At 42.7% G+C, this 19554-nt stretch overlaps 2 protein-coding genes across 3 annotated transcripts in view; one reads left to right on the plus strand and one right to left on the minus strand.

The window, feature by feature from the left end:
* Positions 1 to 7757, minus strand: part of retreg3 (reticulophagy regulator family member 3) — a 27169-nt gene extending 19412 nt beyond the window's left edge. The window contains exons 1-2 of one of the 2 annotated variants that reach the window (XM_077619452.1): positions 7628 to 7757; positions 6310 to 6557 (exon numbers count right to left, since the gene is read on the minus strand). In XM_077619452.1, the coding sequence (XP_077475578.1) occupies positions 6310 to 6557; positions 7628 to 7696 (317 nt within the window). In that variant the 5' untranslated portion in view covers positions 7697 to 7757. Of the gene's footprint in view, positions 1 to 6309; positions 6558 to 6793; positions 6888 to 7627 lie in introns of those variants that run through there. The other variant, XM_077619453.1, reaches the window with a different exon arrangement.
* tubg1 (tubulin, gamma 1) lies at positions 7435 to 18877 on the plus strand. Its single transcript, XM_077619455.1, has 11 exons — positions 7435 to 7603; positions 7885 to 7997; positions 9295 to 9462; positions 9554 to 9622; positions 10319 to 10398; positions 11639 to 11765; positions 12534 to 12620; positions 12887 to 13036; positions 13105 to 13257; positions 17519 to 17680; positions 17749 to 18877. Exons 1-11 carry the CDS (start codon positions 7555 to 7557, stop codon positions 17944 to 17946), a joined length of 1356 nt encoding a protein of 451 aa, XP_077475581.1. The 5' UTR covers positions 7435 to 7554; the 3' UTR covers positions 17947 to 18877.
* The last annotated feature ends 677 nt before the right edge of the window (positions 18878 to 19554 follow it).

Raw genomic sequence — 19554 nt, forward strand, 5'->3', positions numbered from 1 at the left:
GTTAAAGCTGAAAGCAGAGTTGATGTATGAATCGTTGTTTTTACATGATGTGCCTAAACACAATTTTTGGAAGAATTTCCGCCAGTGAGTTTCCTGGTGCGCCCCGAAACACTTTTTTTTCTTGTCGTGACGGGAAGACTCAGCAAGACACGAATTTGATGTTGATCACTGTCAATTGCAGGAACTTTACTTTAGGGGAATGACTGCAACGCACGGATAATCTGTATAACAGAGTAGTTGAAATCTTGAGTAAAGAAAGGAGGATGGATTTTGTGTACCAAAATAAAAGGATTATTGGTAAGTAAAATCCTTTAACTAAAATGTGGCCATACAGTAATACCTCAACATACAAGTGCCCCGACATATGAGCAATTTGAGATAAAAGTACAATTGAGCAAATATTTATCTTGAGATACGAGACAAATTTTGATATACGAGCAACAGCGGACGCGAGAGGCCGCTCATAAGAACATCATGGGCACTGTCTTTCTGGTCGCAACTCCCTCGTGTAATGTCTCTACGAGCACTTGGTGGAGCATTTTTTCAGTGTTTTTTTTTCCCATTAGTCAGTGCGCTAATACGAGAGGAGTACTACTTCCCGGGCAAGTTGGCAAGGGGTCGTGCGTTATCCTGAGGACGTTTGTGTGCATCATTTTTGGAATATTTTGAAGGGAAGACAAAAGCAAACAACCCTCGATAGGTTGCATCTGAAAGTCAGGGTGGAGGTGGGGCAAATAGAGCCAACCCGGGGAGAAGAAAGGTATCAAAATTTAAAACAAAATTAGAATTAAGTTTACTGTAAGGTTAGATTAAACTTATTTTTGAGTGTGTCTGCATCGTAATCCAAGTTAATTTATATTTGTTTATGTTATGTCTCTCCCCTCCGTGAAATCCGTCTAATTTTAGTACTATTAAACACATTTTAGTACTATTAACCCACTAGTTATTTGTTACTTTGTTAATAGATGGCGGATTAGAAAACAAATAAAAATGTTTTTCCAATCCAATATCCCATTTTTGGTCTTTTTTTAGAGGGTTGGAACGAATTAAATTTGTTTTTAGTTCATTTCTATGGGAAACGTTCATTTGAGTTACGAGTAAATCGACATAAGAGCTCAGTCACGGAACGAATTAAGCTCGTATCTCGAGGTACCACTGTATTGTTAAATAATATTCCAATTTTATGAGGTTATTATTGATGGTTTGTTTTTGTATGTGTTGCACCTGTATCTGCAGTCAAAAGTTTTATACCCATAAAATAGTTATTGAGTGTTGGATTGATTCAGATGGAGCACTACTGAAGCCTGTATGCACAGCCCGCCACTGATATTAAATACAGTGGTACCTTGTCACACGACCGCTCGTCATACAATATTCTCGTCTTAGGACGGAAATTTCGATCGAATAATTCGCCCGTCATGCGATCAAAATTTTGTGATTCGACCAAGCCTTATTTGCATATCTTTCGTGTATAACAATATCTACGAGCACTGAACGATTAATTCAGACGAGTTTCTCATACGCATCGACCAGGAAACGCGCAACGCGCATGCGCGGGCAAAAAGAGGGCTTTCTGGGTAATGAAGTATACTCGTGCACACAACACCGCTAGGCAATGGCACTCTTTCTCAGAATGAAACTTCATTACCCACAATCAATACGTGGGTAAGCTGAGCTGTTGCATTTCCTGTTATTTTTATTATCTAATACGACGAGTATTATATTACTTCTCATTCGCTGCTCCTAAGAACATCAGCGGCACTGGCTCGCAATTCCCTCTTTGTAATATTTCTGGTCGCAACTCTCTCTCATAGCCGCCGTTCAAAGCGGTTGCAACCAGAGCCATTTCATCGAGGGAGTTGCGAGCCGGTCTTTATGAGCAGCGGAGCGATCGCTAAAATGTACTACAAGACTATTTCTCGTTGGCAAGTGGTCGTGGGTTATCCTATTGTGAGGACATTTGTGTGAAACATTTTCGGAATATTTTGAAGGGAATACGTAGTACAACAGCAAACAGCCCATCGATAGCGAACGTGAGGGTGGAGGCGTGGCAAACCGCCAACCCGGAAAACGAAGGTAACAAAAGATTACAACAAAATTTGAATTCAGTTTTGTGTAAAGTTACATTAAACGTATGTTTGAGTGTCTGTATATATTAATCCAAGTTAATTTAAATTTGTTTGTTCCGTTTACGAGTGCGTTGTCGTGGGAAAAAAAACAACCCCCCCCCACGCCCCCAAACGTCTCTGTCTCCCGTCGGCGAAATCTGCCCAATTTTAGTTAGATTAAACACATTTTATTACTATTAAACCACTAGTTATGTGTTACTTTGTTAATAGATGGCGAATTAGAAGAAATAAAACATTTTTTCCAATTCAATATCCTGTTTTTGGTGTTTTTTCAGAGAGTTGGAACGAATTAATTTGTTTTCCATTCATTTCAATGGGAAACGTCCGCTCGAGTTACGAGAATCTTGTCATACGATCGCAGTCTCGGAACGGATTACGATCGTATGTCAAGGTACCACTGTATAGGAAAAGTTTTCTGAACCGCTTTATCCTCACATGGAGCCTATCCCAGCTGACTTTCGGGCACTGGGCGGGGGACACCCTGGATCGGTGGTCAGCCGATTGCAGGGCACGAGGAAACAAGACAACCATTCATACTCATACTCATTTGGAGTGTCCAACCATCCTACCATGTATGTCTTTGGAATGTGGGAGGAAACCGGAATATCCAGAGGAAAATCGTGCAGGCCCGGGGAGAACATGCAAACTCCATACAGGTGGACCGACCTGGATTTGAACCCAGGACCCCAGAACTGAGGCCAAGTGCTAACTACTTACTCACCCTGAAAAGTATTCAACATACCGTATTTACTAGCATATAAACCGCACCCTTAGAATTGCCTTAAAATCGTTGAATTTTACAATTTCATGATTCCCCTGATTCACAATGTTTACCTCCATATTCATAGTTTTAATAGGGAGTACAAATGTGTTGCTTTGAAGGGAAAATCTTTTTAAAAAATCATCGCACGTGGTATTTCTGAGATACTGTTTGAATCAAACGCACATTATTAGCATCTATATCATAAGGAATTAATTTATTCAATAATGGTTGTTTTGTTACTGCAAAACAGAATATAACCAACAAATAGTAAATGTTACTTTGCCGACATCTACTGATGAAAAACAGTATAGCAAGTCTTGTGCGCATATAAGCCGTAACTTTGATTCAGTCATTTTTTGGGTTACAAATACGGCTGATATGCGAGAAAATGCGGTACTCATTTTAAATGTACTGGGATATTAAGAATATATTAATCTAAACCAGGGGTCTCGAACTCAATTTACCTGGGGGCCGCTAGAGGCCGAGTCTGAGTGAGACTGGGCCGCATCAGGATTTCCACAAGAAAAGCACTGATAAAACTTTCCAACGTTATCAAATATCTTTATTTTTTAACAAAAAATAATGAATTAAATAAATTAACTTAAAGATGAATAAAAAATAAATCAATCAGTAATATAAAACCAAATAATACTAATGAGCATACAGTAGATATATACTGGCTGGCTAAGTAGAGAAAATGAATTATTTTTATTCCGTTTCAAATGTCTGTATTAACAGCTCTTTAACCTTTAACTTTCTGAACTTGAATGGAACATTGAACATGAAATATTCTGAACACGGCTTCTTTTGCCTACTCCTTGCTGCTAGAGACCTGGCAGCGCTTCTTCTCACATAGTCACATTTGGCTTGAGGGAGGAAGCAGTGGAGACCCTCAGTAGAGCTTGAAGATGCTCATCAGTAAGTCTGGACCTGTACTTGGACTTATTGAAGTTCAAGGTGGAGAAGAGCTTCTCACACAAGTATGTGCTCCCAAAAAGGCACATGGTCCGCTTGAACCTTCGGGAAAGTTCAGGGAAGCTGGGGGTCAACTCTCTCAAAAATTGCCCAAGCTTGTCTGCTTCTCCACTCACCTCCCTGAACTTGGCTTTGAGTGCAGAGTTGCACTGCAGGTCAATGAGCTCCATTTGAAGCTCAGGAGGGGCATCTTGCACATCAAAGGAGAAGGGGTCCGCAAAAATTTGAAATGTGGCTTTGTGTGTCTTGAAGTCTGCAAATCTGTGATCAAATTCCTCCTGTAGCTTCGAAATGGCCTCAACATACTTCTCACCACTGAATGGTGTGCCTGCATCCACGAGAGCCTTGCATGCTGGGAAATGGCAAAGGTTTGTCTGAGAGAGCTGGGCTTTCCATAACACAAGTTTAGTGCAGAATGCTCTCACGTTGTCATAGGCAGCACTGACAAGTTGCCCCTGGCCTTGTAGCTTCTTGTTCAGTACATTAAGCTCATGTGTGATATCAACAAGAAAAGCCAAGTCCATGAGCCATTTGGGATCACTTAGCACAGGATCAATCAACTCACAAACGGCGTAGCTAGCTTTGACTGCTGCATTACTGTCTTTGGTAGCCTTCTTGAAGAGATCCTGTTGCCTCAGAAGACGTGTTTTAAGACTGGCAACCTGGTTGGCTCTCTCATCTCCCTGGTATTTTTCGTACTCCTCAGCATGTCTCATAGTACAATTACGTTTCAAATTGTATTCCTTGTGCACCGCAACTTTTTCAGTGTAAATGAGACACGTCGGGGTGCCCCTGTGTTCAACAAAGAAATATTGCACTCCCCACTTTTCTTGAAACTGTCTGTGCTCATCACCGACCTTTCTCTTCACAGCAGGCTTTGAAAGAGACATCTCTGGGGCTCTGTAATATGTTTTTCCACTTGGAATGAGTCTCGGGTTGATCTTTCACATTCAGTCGCGCGGGTTTGTGGCGCATGTGCACTTTCGCTCTCCGTTTCAATCGCGGAGATGGCTACAGACACTGACACAGGCTGGATCACGGATCATAGCGCCTCATTCAGTTCTATGCTGAGAGCAGCGGAGGAGTGTGCGCGCCGAGCGGAGTGATCGGCCTCACGGCTTCTCCTCCGCCCAGCTGATTGGAGGAATGAATGAGTGAGTGAGCGAGGCACTGGACAGCCCGGCCGATGTCCCGCCCTCCAGAGCCGTATACCTCACCGTGATTGGTTCATTCAGCTCCGAACCAAAGTTCCCTCTAATTTTTTGTTGGTCTGAGCAGAAAGACAACCTCCCTGAGCGCACTGAGTACCAGTGTGAGCGACATCATCGGTACTCGGATGATTCGCTTAAAGACGTTTCGCCGACGGACGTTTGACAGACGGGCAGGTCGCCGAATGGACGTTCCACCGAACGTTCATTCGGCCGAACGGAGGTTTCGCCGAAACGGGATTCGAACGCTCGCCCCGCCGGATCGTGTGTGTACAAGTTTTTCAACCTCGGCCCGCGGGCCATATACGGCCCGTTAGGATTTTTAATCCGGCCCGCCGCCGGTGTTTTCCAAATTATAGTAAAAATCAATGTTCGTCTACCATCAATGGCAGTCCGGGAATAAGCACTCTTGGGCAGGCAGATGTAGCAGAACCGAGCCGTAAAATGACAGCAATCGGGTCAAATCCATCCTAAAACAGCATTTAATGATTAAATACAAATACTGGATGATATCGCGATGGAGGCAAAAAAACGTCTATAGACGTCCATTCGCCAAACGGCTCAAAATGCTCTCAAATTCGGTCAAATCCAGCTGAAAACAGCGTTTAATGATTAAATACAAATACTAGTATTTGTATTTAATCATTAAACTAACAAATACTAGTACGACCTGTCCGTCTGTCAAACGTCCGTCGGCGAAACGTCTTTAGGCGAATCATCCGGTCACGACATCATCATTGCTCGCTATCGGCACACCAGTATCACACCTGCCACAAGCAGGTGCATGTCAATGTTCCCTCTAATTTTTCATGTAAAACATGCTGTAAAACAAGAAAAACATGAGTGGACAGAGCTACTGCCACTGGCTGCCACTTAAACGGCGCCATCAGGGGGAAAGGGGTAAAAAAAAAAAAAAAAAAAAAAAAAAAAAAAAAAAAAAAAAAAAAAAAAAAAAAAAAAAAAAAAAAAAAAAAAAATCGATATTTCATATTAAGACGGGGGCCGCAAATTATCGTCCCGCGGGCCGCAGTTGGCCCGCGGGCCGCAAGTTTGAGACCCCTGATCTAAACCTTACTGTGAAGTAATTGTAGGGCTTTATTTCATTAAAAAACTGAGTGCAGAAAACATCAAGCACTCTCCTAAAAATGACACAGTTCTGGCTTATTCGTTTAGATTTTGCATCAGTGCCCAATTGTTGCGGGAAGTATAATAAAGCAAAGAGATTGTGCCTCACCAGAACACAACGTTGACCAGCAGGCAGAGTAGCAGACACTGGAGGGGTTTTTCCCACACAAGCACCGACTGGAGGTAGGTGAGCAGCGGCTCGTAGGGCCCCAGGCGGGACTGCAGAATGGCTTTCGTTGCCCGCACTTGAGAGTCCCTCTCGGTGGAGACCGGTCGACTTCGGAGGGCAGCATTAATCGAGCTCGATTTGTCACCGGCCACTGCCCCCACGTCTTTCAAACCCGCCGTTTCAGCCATCTTTTGCCAGAAATGTGTGAGAAAATAATACTTTAATGTGGAAAGACGAAGAATACGATTGTTATCAGGCGATACGCAGTGGCAGTCCAACTTCGGCTTGCTTCAAGCTAGCGGATTTTAAAAGGATAACACTGGCAGAGTGTCTAAACGAAGACGCCTGGCGATATTAAATACTATTAGACCACTTGCAGTTATCGGAGCCATTGGAGGAAGTGGGGAAAGGAGCTAACACTTACTCTCCAGACATTTTAACACGTAGGATGTCTCTTTGTAAACTAAAAAATGGCGTAACCTGTTTTGCTGAGCCTTCTACCGCCCAATCAGAACATGCAGGGATAAAAGTGGCATGTTGCATTTAGTAAAATCGGAATAATAAAAATCTTTAATATTTTCTTTAAAAATAAAAATCAGTCGACGATCATAGTTGATGAACATTATGGCCAATCATTTTAACTGTGGCAATCACATTTAAGTTTTTTTAATTTAATTTAATGTCGCTCAGACATTTCGATCCAATACGAAAATCACCTTCCACAACTCACAAGTCAGATAGAATGCAACAAAATTCCGACCGATACTACTAGGCTGAGTTGTAACATAAATAAAAATGAAATCAAAATGTGAAAAAACGTCACTGCATGTTTGGATTTTAGTCAGCAAATTTTTAGTTATGTCAAAAGTGTGTGTGACATCAGTGTCTTTTAGCCACTTGCACTGTACTGATAAACCATGGGACTGTGGTTTAGTTGTTATATGAAAAGTAAAACTTAAAATGTTTTTGTATTACGATTCGCACACCGTACTTAATCATTTATCATGTTTATAACGCAACTAACACTTCAGCTTCCCATATCCGCCTCTAGAGGGCAGTGACATCCGATCAAACTTTAATAAACAGACGAGAAAGTGTGCTTCTAACGTCAGATCAGCACCAAGCGGGAAGCAGCCTAGCAGAGGTTAGCACCCTGGCAAAATAAAGGGCCGCCAATATACCAAGATGCCTCGGGAAATAATAACGCTTCAACTTGGACAATGCGGGAACCAAAGTACGTGTGCCATAAAATACACACGTCAATATACTTAGGAGCTCTCCCCTCCATCTGAGTTGTTAGCTTGCTTGGATCGGTGATTCTCTCCATCGACGTCACCGAGATTCTGTCATGATGTCGGTTTCCATCTTTTATGCCAAAGAAAGTTCAAGCATGCTGCTTTGCAATTCTACTTGATGTAGTAGGGCCAAAGGCTATATCCAGAGTCAAAGCTTCTGTCAATTATGCTCCCAATTTCACGCTTAAAATCGCAAGTGTTCGCCTGTGTGTGTTTGCAGTTGGCTTTGAGTTTTGGAAGCAGCTGTGTGCAGAGCATGGCATCAGTCCAGAAGGCATCGTCGAGGAGTTTGCCACCGAGGGAACCGATAGGAAAGATGTTTTCTTCTATCAGGTACGCCATGTCCATTCAACCCATTTATGCTAGCCTTTGAGAAAAGGCAGCTTTGTTGTGGCTCTCAAATGGTTAGATGCGAGTTTTGTTGCGTGCCACTAGATGGGAGCAGATGAACGGAGAATGTACAACTATCAATTTATCCATAGATTTTTCAGTCCTTGCAGGCATGCACTGAAATCTGACAATGTGATCGTTTTTAACAGTTTACGCGGAACTCTTTCAGTCTCTGTGACATTGCGTGGCTTTTAGATAAAAAATTCAATTGTGGTCAAAAGTTTACATAAACTTGTGAAGAACAATGTCATGGCTATCTTGAGTTTCCAGTTATTTCTATAACTCTGATTTTTCTCTGATAGAGTGATTGGAACAGATACCTTTTTTGTCACAAAAAAAATCATGGTTTGGTTCTTTTATGACTATTATGGGTTAACAGAAAAAGTGATCAAATCTGCTGGGTCAAAAATATACATACAGCAACACGAATTAGCAATTTTGGTGACTTGGAAAGTTGTCAGTGAAATGAGCTTCATAGCATGGCCTCTTAACTTCTTGTGAGTGATTATGAGTGACTACAGCTGGTGACTTCTCTGAGGCCATTTAAATAGGTCTCATTGGATGCAAACGCTACAATGGGAAAGTCAAAGGAGCTCAGCATGGATCTGAAAAAGCGAATCCTTGACTTGAACAAGTCAGGAAAGTCACTTGGAGCCATTTCAAAGCAGCTGCAGGTCCCAAGAGCAACAGTGCAAACAATTGTTTGTAAGTATAAAGTGCATGGCACTGTTTTGTCACTGCCACGATCAGGAAGAAAACGCAAACTATCACCTGCTGCTGAGAGAAAATTGGTCAGGAAGGTGAAGATTCAACCGAGAATCACCAAAAAGCAGATCTGCCAAGAATTAGAAGCTGCTGGAACACAGGTGTCAGTGTCAACAGTCCAGGTCTACTACATACAATATTTCAGTATTGATACTTCCTGACTTTTTGATACTTTTGACAATACCTATTGTAGTGCATATCAAACAGAGTAAAGAAGACCTGAGACTTCACATTTTTATACTGTAACTTGATTGACAGCGATAGGCATTCAGGCCATTTCATTCGCTGCCATCCTCCCACGAGGGAGTTGTGGGGAGAGAGACAGTTCCCAAATGAATTTCATGTCTGCAAGTGATAAACTCATTGAAATTAACAACAGAAGGATAAGAAACATTACTGGGCATTTTCTTTGTCCATCCCAATGAAATTGTAAAAAAAAACTATCGGTTGTCTCCATAACTATTTTTTTGGTCAGGCCGACGATGAGCATTACATCCCTCGTGCGGTCCTCCTGGATCTGGAGCCACGAGTAATTCACTCCATCCTCAACTCTCCCTATGCCAACCTGTACAACCCCGAGAACATCTATTTGTCCGAGCACGGCGGAGGGGCTGGCAACAACTGGGCCAGCGGGTTCTCGCAGGTGCGAGTATAATCAACTAAGATGTCCGTGAATGGCCTCGGGAATTGTCGATTCACGTTTAATTTTGTGGGGAAAATCTTTCTCTCTCTAGGGGAAAAAACTCCAAGAGGACATTTTTGACATTATTGACCGTGAGGCAGATGGGAGCGATAGTCTGGAGGTAAGTTCCTAACAAGGTTATTAGAGTTCACGAAAATGAATGTAACAATTCAAATGAAGTGAACAATTTTGTGTGTGGCAGCCAAAGAGTTAACAAAACACCATCTTAGTGCAACAGTTTGGTATTGCTTTTTTAAACAGTGACACCTTTTTAAAAAAATAATAATTATTATTTACAGGACCATATCCATTATCTTTTGGGATACAAGGTATCACAATATGTCACCATTTGATACATTGTCACAATCTGGATATACCATTTCAGTATCGATACTTTTGTCAATCCTATTTTACAGTTTACTAGTACACTGCTGTAAAAGCTGACTGTCTCCATTTTTAAATTCCATTTAAATTCTACAACTATTATCCTTAGGTCTTTTTGTGTGTGCTTTCTTTAGCCACCGCCTCGTGAAATAATAACCATTTCCTCACTAATGTCTGCAATTCCTGTAAGACACATATTCTTAACCCCACATCTCACCATCATTTAGTGTGCGTGAGAGAAAGTGGAAGGTTGGTCCATGTGAGCATGTGTATGTTGGGAGGGCGCGGTATGTAATAAATGTCGTAGTAATAGCTAAGGCCCGAGTACAAGGCAGGTATTACAAGCAGGGAGGTTTTAGACATTTTTTTTCTGCATGTGTGATGATAATAGGCCCACTGCTTCTCATTATGAGTAACTTAAATTCTTCCGCAGGGTTTCGTCCTCTGTCATTCCATTGCTGGTGGCACAGGATCTGGTTTGGGGTCCTACCTGCTGGAGAAGCTAAATGACAGGTGCAAATATTTCTTCAGAAAATGACTACATAATGAATTCCGTATTTTCACACCTATTTTCGCACCAACTGAAAAGGCGCTGTCTCATTTGCGGGTGCAATTTCTGTTTTTTTGCCCATAGAAAAGGCACTTCCGCTCAAAGGACGCACTGCAATGGTCGTGCTAGCATGACATATACATTAGCTTGTATGCTAGCGTATGTTTTAAAAACGGCAACAGGAGCAAAACTGAGTTTGATTTTGTTTTATTGACGTAATACGTATTTGGAAAGTCAAAGCATTCAAACAGACTCCTCAAAGTCCTCATCTTCTGTATCCGACATAAGAGTTCGGCAATGTGGTTGAGTTCGCCAACAATGTTGGGTTCTATCTCAGTGTCAGGCTCAGCGTTGTTGCCGTGGGGTTTCATAATGGTCATCCCAGCTTTGACGAAAGCTCAAACAAACTACAGTGCTTGCTGGCACTTTGGCCCAGGTATCGACAATCCATTCCAAATCGCCACGTTACTCTTGCGACGCTGCCTGCCAGTCTTCGTATGGAACTACTATGTTTGCCATCTGACATTCATCACTCCCAAGCCGTTCGCAGCGCTGTTATTTCGGGTTCGATCCATGGCTTGAGTCCATTTTCCAAGCGTTCACACCCGCATTCTGTTGTCAGTCAAGTCAGGCCTTTCCTCTGTATAGCTCTAAGGCAGTGATCTCCAAACTATTCCACAAAGGGCTGCAGTGGGTACGGATTTTCATTCCAACCTAGAAAGAGGACACCTTTTGACGAATCTGGTGTCCTACAAGTGCTGAAATCTCATTGGTCAAACTGTCTGTGCTGGATCGGTTGGAACAAAAACCTGCACCTACACCGGCCCTCGAGGACCTGTTTGGGGACCCCTGCTCTAAGGTGTTGTTTCTTTGACTATTGAGTCTTTTTGAGGGTTAAAAGTGCTACGAGCACACGGAAGTCAACTGCCTCGCCACTCGTCTGGGATGTTTTGAATGGATTTACCGTAATGTTTGATATAGGCGGGGAGGCTATTCTTAGGGTGAACGTCCACTGGCTTGACTGCTGTAAGTCGCATGTCGGCAGGGTCATACAAAATTTTGAATTTAGTGCATAAAAGGTGCACCGACTGATTGCGCACCCCGTTCCATATTAGAGAAAATTTTAGACTTAAATGCGCTATATAGGTGTGAAAATACGGTAGATTTATATATTTTTTTTCAACTTTTTAATGTTCTCACTAGGTATCCAAAGAAGCTTGTGCAGACCTACTCGGTCTTCCCCAACCAAGATGAAATGAGCGACGTTGTGGTGCAGCCTTATAACTCCCTCCTCACCCTCAAAAGGCTCACGCAGAACGCAGACTGTGTGGTGAGACGCATTTGCTGCTGTTGACGGTGATAAACGTCCAATCCAATTGATGCGGGAGACCTGACAGCGAATGAACGCTCATTTGCTGCCAGAATCCCACTTAAAATGGATTTCACGTAGAGCTGGGCGGTAAAACCATAAAAATAATTATGATCAAATGATTTTTGTCAACAATAAAAATAAAAACTTTTGATACATTTTGATAAAGTTAAACTGCAATTACACCACCTGAACACCGCAAAGAAGGGGGGCGCTGATGCAACATAAACGCTAGTTCCAGACGTAGGTTCACGAGAAAAGATGGTAAGGAAAAAAACGGCTATTTTTAGCATGTTTAGTTATAGAGCGGCTAACAGAGCATGAAAGCAAAAGGACTATAACACAGTGATTATGAGATGCAAGAAAATTCAGAGCCGACCCACTACAAGATGCGAGTGATTATATTTATATATTTATATATATATATATATATATATATATATATATATATATATATATATATATATATATATATATATATATATATATATATATATGTGTATATATATGTATATATATATATGTATATATATATGTATATATATATATATATGTATATATATATATGTATATATATATGTGTGTGTATATATATATATATACATACATATACACACAAACATACACAACAAATTTTACAAGAATTAATGTTCAAACGGACTGTAGTGTTATTTCTGGCCATGTTTCTTGTCCCTTACACACACCTTTCATGTGACTGTGAATTTTCAGGTGGTTCTAGACAACACAGCGCTGAATCGCATTGCCACAGACCGGCTGCATATCCAGAACCCTTCCTTCTCACAGATCAACCAGCTGGTGAGTGAGCGGGAGCATCTTACTAACCTCCTCCTCCTATATTTGGCATCACGTCCCACGATTAGCAAACTTTTCTGGGTGGTTTGTTGTTTGTTGTCTTAAAATGAAATGAACACTTAGGAAAAATTACGTGAGTTTGAATTGGTTTTTGCAATCATGTGATCGGGTTTCTAATTCAGAAGACTTAATAATAGCGAGTGAACACTTCCTCGTTTGGATGACTCTTGAAAAACTTAAATTCTCCTTTTTTTATTTCTTGGTAACAGGTATCGACTATCATGTCAGCAAGCACCACCACCCTGCGCTACCCGGGATACATGAACAACGACCTGATCGGCCTCATTGCCTCTCTTATCCCGACGCCGCGCCTCCACTTCCTGATGACCGGATACACGCCGCTCACCACCGACCAGTCTGTGAGTGGACTCGCGTAGGCAGGGTGATTCCTGTTGGGGATTGGGATTGAGGTGCTGTTTGTTTGCAGGTGGCCAGCGTGAGGAAAACTACCGTGCTGGATGTAATGAGGAGGCTCCTGCAGCCCAAAAACGTAATGGTGTCCACGGGGAGGGAGCGCCAGCCCAGCCACTGTTACATCGCTATCCTCAACATCATCCAGGGAGAGGTGGACCCCACTCAGGTGCCGCTGACAAAATTGCACTTCCTATTTGACGACTCTCACTACATGAACTTCATAATTGACTGCCGTTGACGATTCCAATCCATTTGGATTGTTCGTTCATTTGCACCATGGGTCCAACTGGAATGGACGTCTATCGTCGTCGATGGGACGGACACCTGAGCTTCACATTCATTCATTTTCCCTACCGCTTATCCTAAAGGGTGGTGGGGCGTGTTGGAGCCTAGTCCAGCCAAGTATGGGCACCAGGCGGGTGACACCCTGAATTGGTGGACAGCTAATCACATGGCACAAAGAGACAGACAAGCATTCACGCACACACTTGCCTATATGGGCAATCTAGGGTGTTCAACCAGTCTACCATGCATGCTTTTGGGATATGGGAGGAAATCAGTGGTCAAGCGAAAGCATATTAATGTTAATGAACATATACAGTAATACCTTGACATACGAGTGCCCCCACATACGAGCAATCTGAGATATGAGTAAAATTCGGATCAAATATATGCCTTGATATTCGAGACAAATTTTGAGATACGAGAATACGAGACAGCCAGGTGGCCGAGACGCAAGAAGCTGCTTATGATTTCTTTCTCGCCGCATCTCCCTCGTGCAAAGGTATCGCAGTATTGCATTTTTTCCGTGGTTTTTTTGGTGTTCGTCAAAATTAAGGGAAAAATGGGTCCAAACCAAGCAGCTGCAATGAAGGGTAGTGCAAAGAAAAGGCGTATGATGGCAATTGAAATTAAGCACGAAATAATGGAAAAACATGAGAGTAGTGTACGCGTGACAGAGCTGGCTCGCCAATACGAGAGGAGCATCCGGACAAGTTGGCAAGTGGTCGTGCGTTATCTTATTGTGAGGACATTTGTTTGCGTCATTTCCGTAATATTGTGAAGGGGAGACAAAACCAAACAATCCTAGATGGGTTCTTTTAAAAAAACTCCGGCTAAAAGGGAAGGTGGAAGCGAGGCAAATAGAGCCAAGCCCGGAGAAGTAAAGTGAAAAAATGAAAACAAAATTAGAATTTAGTTTAGTCTAAAGTAAGATTAAAACTTGTTTTTAAGTGTGTCTGCATCGTAATCTAAGTTCATTTACCTAAGTTAAATTTATGTTTGTTATGTTACGAGCCTGTGCTCCCCCCCCCCCCCCCCTCCTCCGCACACTCAGCATTGTACTGAATGTCTCATTTTAGTATTAAACATCATAACCACCAGTTATTTGTTACTCTGTTAGTAGATGGTGAATTAGAACCAAAAAATGTTTTTCCATTGTAATATCCTGTTTTTCATGTTCCTCAAGATACGAGCTTAATGCGTTCCGGGACTGAGCTCGTATGTCGATTTACTCGTAACTCAAATGAATGTTTCCCATTGAAATGAACTAAAAACAAATTAATTCGTTCCAACGCTCTGAAAAAACACCAAAAACAGGATATTTGATTGGAAAAACCTTTTTATTTATTCTAATTTGCCATCTATTAACAAGGTAACAAATAACTAATGGTTTAATAGTACCAAAATGTACTAAAATTAGACGGATTTCGCGGAGGGGAGAGAGAGAGGGACAGAGGGGTGTTCACTTTTTGCACAGCAACACGCTCGTAACAACAAACAAATTTAAATGAACTTGGATTACGATGCAGACACACTAAAATCAATCAAATCAAAAGCCTTTATTGTCATCATACACAGCTGCCTATAACGAAATTGGTGGTGCTACTCCACAAAGTGCGTTTTCCCAGTAAAAAAAAACATAAGAAATATTAAAATATAAAAAGTAATAACCTTACCAGGTAAATTCTAAAATATTGCACAATCTAAGATATTGCACATTGTTATTGCACACCCCGAAGTTATTGCACAGAAGGGATTGTGTGTCGTGCTAACGCAAGTTCGGAGTCCTGATGGCTGTGGGAAAAAAAACTGTCTCTAAGTCTATTTGACCGTGCTTAGTGAGACCTGTAGTGTCTGCCAGAGGGCAGCAGCTGGAACAGGTTGTGGCCAGGGTGGTATGGGTCCCTAACAATGTTCTGCTGAGGTAGCGAGGGCTGGCAATGTCATCCAGTGAAGGCAGAGAGCAGTCGATGATCTTCTGGGCGGTGTTGATCACTCTGCATGGCTTTTCTGTCTGCTGCCGTGCTTCCAGCGTACCACACTGTAATGCAGTATGCCAGGATGCTCTCCACAGTGGCTCTATAGAAGGTTATCAGAAGCTTAGTGTCCAAGTTGTTCCTTTTGAGTACCCTCAGGAAATGGAGTCGTTTTTGGGCCTTTTCCACCACTGCCGTGGACCAGGAAAGCTTGTCCGTGACGTGGATCCCCAGGAATTTGAAGGACTGGACTCTGTCTACGCATACTCAATTTATGAGGAGTGGGGCCAGATCTGTGGTGCGTTTGCGAAAGTCCAGGATTATTTCTTTAGTTTTCGTGGTGTTTAGTGTGAGATTGTTTACCAAACACCACAAAGACAGTTTGTTGACCTCATCTCTGTAGGCAGACTCATCCCCCCCCCCCCTGAGATGAGTCCGACCACAGTGGTGTCATCGGCAATTTTGATGATGGCGTTAGACTGGTGGGTCGGTGTACAGTGTACAGGGAGTATAGAAGAGGACTCAGTACACAGCCTTAAGGGGAGCCAGTGCTCAGTGTAATGGAGGAAGAAAGGTGGGGACCAAGTCTAACAGTTTGTGGACGGTTGGTTAAGAAGTTCTTAATCCAGCAGCAGAAGGAAGAGAATAGTACAAGGTGGGAGAGTTTGCTAGCCAGAATGTCCGGTATTCTAGTGTTGAACGCTGAGCTATAGTCAATGAAAAGCATCCTCACATAGTTCCCATGGTGCTCAAGGTGGCTCAGCGCTGTGTGTAGAGCTACGGTGATGGCGTCCTCAGTGGACCTGTTTGCTCTATAAGCAAACTGGTGAGGGTCAACTGAGGGAGGGAGTGTATCCCTGATGTGGCGGGTGACCAACTTTTCAAAGCACTTCATGATCACAGGCGTAAGAGCAACAGGCCTATAATCAATCAGGCTGTCAATGGTTGACTTTTTAGGGACAGGGATAATGGTGGCAGATTTCAGGCAGGATGGGATGATGGATTGTTGCAGGGAACAATTGAAAATCTTTGTGAAAACCCCAGTCAGCTGGTCAGCACAGGCTTTGACCACCTTCCCAGGTACACCGTGAGGGCCTAACTTCATTAGATTATATGGTTAAAATATGTCAGTCTTCATTAGATAAAATGGTTAAAATATGTCATAGTCTTCATTAGATAAAATGGTTAAAATATGTCATAGTCTTCAACGTACTGGATAAACTTAGGCAGAACAGTCTTTAAACATGCTTTGTTGAAGTCACCGGCGACAATAAAGACTCCATCGGGGTGGTCAAGCTGCTGTTTGTTTACAGACGCTAGCTGGAGGCTAAGTGCCGGGCTAATGTTAGCATCCGGTGGGATGTAAATGTAATCAGTCGTTGTGTATGTACAGGCAAAGCCCACAAGCGACCCCCCCCCCCCCCCTCCTGCTTTTTCCGGATTCTGTTGTTCGATCCTGCCGGTGTAGCGTGCGGCTAGCTAGCGATACTGCGGCATCGGGGATTTGCGGGTGTAGCCACGTTTCCATGATGAGAATAATGTTGCAGTTCCTGACAAAGCTGTTGGTAGCAAGCTGAAGTTCCAAATCGTCCATTTTGTGGGTGATGGTTCTGGCGTAGGTCAAGAAGATACTCGGAAGCGGTGCTCTGTGCGGTTGTTTCCTTAGCTTAGCAGCTAGGCCCGCCCGGCATCCCCGCTTTTGCTTTCTCTCCCTTCGCCCCCTCCGTCGTACTCTGAGTGGGCTGACTATCCACGGAGATCCTGGTGGTCTCGATGTCCTCGGGGATATTGTAGGTTCTTTGGTAATCTGTTCTGATGGATATATCTCATCTCCTGAGAGTAATTAAATCGTGGCGACTGTAAAAAAATGTTTGCCTCGCAGATTTTCGTAAATAACGATAAGACTGAGGAAACAAAACACCAAACTAGAGAGCAAAGAGCCGCTGCACCTGTGCGCACCGCCATCTTGGATCCAAGATCAAGTACAAAATAAAGTATAAAATAAGTTTAATCTAACCTTACACTTAACTTTTTATACCTTTCTTCTCCCGGGTTTGCTCTATTTGCCCACTAGGTCGAATGTCTACTACCAATAAACATTCAGTTTTCCAAGTCAGTGTGGAAATTTTGGCAGTAGTTATGTACTGAAGCTCACCATCATGTGGGCAGGTGCACAAAAGCCTCCAGAGGATCCGAGAACGCAAACTGGCCAGTTTCATCCCCTGGGGTCCGGCCAGCATTCAGGTGGCGCTGTCCAGGAAGTCGCCGTACTTGCCGTCGGCCCACCGCGTCAGCGGCCTCATGATGGCAAATCACACTAGCATTTCCTCGGTAAGTCTTGCATCAAGGGACACGCCTTTGACTACTCTTTTGTTGAGATTGCTCGTGTGTTTGCCTAGCTTTTTGAGCGGACATGCCGGCAGTATGACAAGCTGCGCAAACGTGAGGCCTTCCTGGAGCAGTTTCGCAAGGAGGACATCTTCAAGGACAACTACGATGAGCTGGACAACTCTCGTGAGGTGGTGCAGCAGTTGGTGGACGAGTACAGTGCCGCCACCAGGCCCGACTACATCTCCTGGGGGACGCAGGAGCAGTGAAGGAAGATCATTCCACTTTCTGTTTTCTTGCACATTGTTTGAAAAGCTGTCAATTCCTTAGTGGTTAAATTTGGAATTTGGAGTTTGCAGACATAACAGCCCTACAACCAAAGGTTTAGGTTATGGGTGAACTAAAATTGTCCAAATGCTTCCTTTTTCCACTTCTTAAAAAAAAAAAAACTTTTTTCCACATCGAGGGACGAAAACCACTTTTTTTTGTTCAAAGCAAGGTATGGCAGTAAATTCTCTCCATTTAGTTTTAACTTAATTGTTATTTTTTTTAAATACATACAAAAAGGTAGAAATTTTGGGTTTTAAATTAAAATGAGAAATATTCTTTAATTTTTTAAATTTCCTCTTTTATTTTATTATCTGGTAGCACGGTGAACTAAGCGGTTAGCACATTGGCCTACCAGTTCTGGGGTGGAGGGTTTCATCCCAGGTGTATTCTCACTGTCTGGAGTTTGCCTGTTCTTCCTGGGCTTGTGTGTGTTTTTTCCGGGTACTCCTGTTTTCTCCCATGTTCCAAAAACATACGGGGCAAGCTTATTGAACTCTCTAAATTGCCCCCCGAGATGAGTGTGGGCATGAACGGTAGTTTGTCTTATTGTGCTCTGTGATTGGCTACCAATTTAGGGTGTCCTCTGCCTGGTGGCCATAGTTGCCTGGGATAGGCTGCACCAACACCCTCCATGACCCTTTTGAGCAGGGGTCCCCAAACTTTTTCCTGTGAGGGCCACATAACCTTTCCCTTCTCTGATGAGGGGCCGGTGTCAGTTTTTAACAGAAAAAGTGTGACAATCGTCGGGGAGCTTAAATTTTTTGATTGTTTTCCAGAAAGCCACACATAACCAAATAACCCTTTGCAGGTTCAGAAAAAAAGTCAGGAAACAAATAATAACACTTAATGAAATAAATAATAACTAAATAACCCTCTCTGAGTTCTTCACAGAAAAAACAGGAAATAAATAACACTATTTATGAAATAAATAATAACTAAATAACCCTCTGAGTTCTTCACAGAAAAAAACTGGAAATAAATAACACTATTTATGAAATAAATAATAACTAAATAACTCTCTGGGTTCTTCATAGAAAAAAAGCCATGGAACATTAACTTTCTGTTGTGCCATGCACAATCTTAACAGATAAAAGTTCAGCTCAGTTGTCAGACCAGAATCTCTCTCACGTCAACACTTTGCAGCACAGTGTTTGCTGGTGAATTATGCAGTGGACTCGTAGCGGGGCGGTGAGACCCCTTTTTTTCCAACTCCCTGTTCATGCGTCCCATTAGACCGCGAGTTTCGCCCACCATGCTAGGAGTCCCGTCAGTCGTGATGCTAGCTAGCTTTGACCAGTCCAGGTCCAACTTCTCCATGGTTTGGCACACTGTCAAAAATATCCTCTCCCGTTGTAGTCCCTTTGAGACTTTGGAGGGCTGCCAGATCCTCGCATATCTCAAAGTTTTCGCTAACTCCACGAATAAAAATGAGCAGTTGCGCTGTGTCTTGCACGTCCGTGCTTTCATCCAGTGCTAATGAAAAAAAGTCAAATTCTTTCGTCTGCTGCTGCAGCTGGCCATATACATTACTCCCGATTTCTTCAACG

The sequence above is a fragment of the Stigmatopora argus genome, chromosome 14 (assembly GCF_051989625.1).
Source record: "Stigmatopora argus isolate UIUO_Sarg chromosome 14, RoL_Sarg_1.0, whole genome shotgun sequence".
Classification (NCBI taxonomy): domain Eukaryota; kingdom Metazoa; phylum Chordata; class Actinopteri; order Syngnathiformes; family Syngnathidae; genus Stigmatopora; species Stigmatopora argus.